Source organism: Camelus bactrianus, chromosome 9 (assembly GCF_048773025.1).
Source record: "Camelus bactrianus isolate YW-2024 breed Bactrian camel chromosome 9, ASM4877302v1, whole genome shotgun sequence".
Classification (NCBI taxonomy): Eukaryota; Metazoa; Chordata; class Mammalia; order Artiodactyla; family Camelidae; genus Camelus; species Camelus bactrianus.
Genome location: NC_133547.1, coordinates 4,638,186 through 4,639,855, shown reverse-complemented (window position 1 = coordinate 4,639,855; position 1,670 = coordinate 4,638,186). Strand labels below are relative to the sequence as shown.

Genomic DNA, 1,670 nt, shown 5'->3' with positions numbered 1-1,670 from the left:
TGAAAAAGAGCAAAGGGGTCTTCCTGTTGGCATCCTAATCTCACGTCTTCCTCATCTTTATTGCACTGACTTGCCGTGGGCAGGTTCCCGCAGTGGTTTACTGCTAACAGTGCGTGTACATGTGTTAGGGTGTTTAAAGCTTTAGTCATAATTGATACTGACATACAGAATAAAACTTTACAAATAAATGTATTCTTGTTATAATGAAAAAGTATATATATATTTATAAAAATCTAAAACTCGAATGTCAGGTTGTAAAATCAACATGAAATATAGATCGGGATATTTTTTGAACACAGCTAATTAGCTTTTGGGCAGAGAACTGTGGTTCAGTGCACTCTTTTTAACAGTTCACTTGGTTTCAAGTTCATATTCTGCCCTAAGCAGTAAATTTTAATAAATATTTAACCTCTCTGTGCACGTTACCCTCCTCTGTATAATTAGTCATGAAAAGTGTCTGCTGCACAGATTTGTGAAGAATGAAGTGATCTCATGTAGTGTTTTCAGTGATTAGTTTTACACTGTTAAGTGCTCTTTAAATGTTATACATTCAACTCTATGGAATCTGCTAGTATCAAAAGCATTCAGTAAATGTTTCCATGTGAGAACTAATGGTAAGTGGACACTGTTGGATTCAGCTGACATGATACATGTAGCTCACACCTCGTGTTCCCATGCAGGACAGTGTAACTCAGAAGAAAGTTCAGTGACGGGTGTCTGAGAGGATGGACAGCAGGGATGTGACATTAGATGTGATCTTCTTAACACAGACTGTGGTTGGAATCCTGGGCAACTTCTTACTTCTTTCCCATTATAACAGCCTTTACTTGACTAGGTACAGGTTAAGGTGCACAGATTTGATGCTTAAGCACATGATTGTAGCCAACTTCCTTGTCCTCCTCTGCAAAGGTGTCCCCCACACAATGGCAGTATTTGGGTGGAAACATTCCCCCAGCGATTTTGGATGCAAACTTTTTTTCTTTCTGCACAGAGTGGGGAGGGGAGTGTCCATCGGTAGCATCTACCTCTTGAGTGTCTTTCAGGTGATGACGATCAGTCCCAGGAACTCTAGGTGGGCAGAGCTTAAAGGAAAATCTCTCAGGTACATTGTTCCCTCTATTCTCCTGTGTTGGTTCCTGCAAATGTTGGTGAGCATCATTTTTCCTGTCTGCATACATGGTAAATGGAGCAACAAAAGCATCACAGACAACAGGGATTTTGGATACTGTTCTTCCTTTTGTCATCACAAAACCAGTAATGTGTTATTTGCAGCATTGCTTTTGTTCCCTGATGTCTCATGTTTGGGGCTCATGCTCTGGGCCAGTGGCTCCATGGTTTTCATCCTGCACAGGCACAAGCAGAGGGTGCAACACATTCGGAGGAATAATGCCTCCTCCACATCCTCCCCTGAGGCCAGAGCTACTAAAACCATTCTTCTCCTTGTGAGCACCTTTGTCTACTTCTACACTCTTTCTTTTATCTTTCAAGTTGTTTTGTCTCTCTTTGAGAATCCCAGCTGGTTCCTTGTGAGCATCGCTACAATCATAACTGCGTGCTTCCCAACTGTCAGCCCCTTTCTGCTCATGAGCCGTGACTCCATTGTACACAGCCTCTACTTTGCCTGGAGAAGGAATACGAAATCCCCTACTATGAGGAGAAATATGTAAATT

General features: G+C 41.7%; 1 protein-coding gene across 1 annotated transcript; it reads left to right on the top strand.

Moving 5' to 3' along the window:
* The first annotated feature begins 454 nt into the window (after positions 1-454).
* LOC105067198 (vomeronasal type-1 receptor 4-like) lies at positions 455-1,670 on the top strand. Its single transcript, XM_010952673.3, has one exon. It carries the CDS (start codon positions 726-728, stop codon positions 1,665-1,667), a length of 942 nt encoding a protein of 313 aa, XP_010950975.2. The 5' UTR covers positions 455-725; the 3' UTR covers positions 1,668-1,670.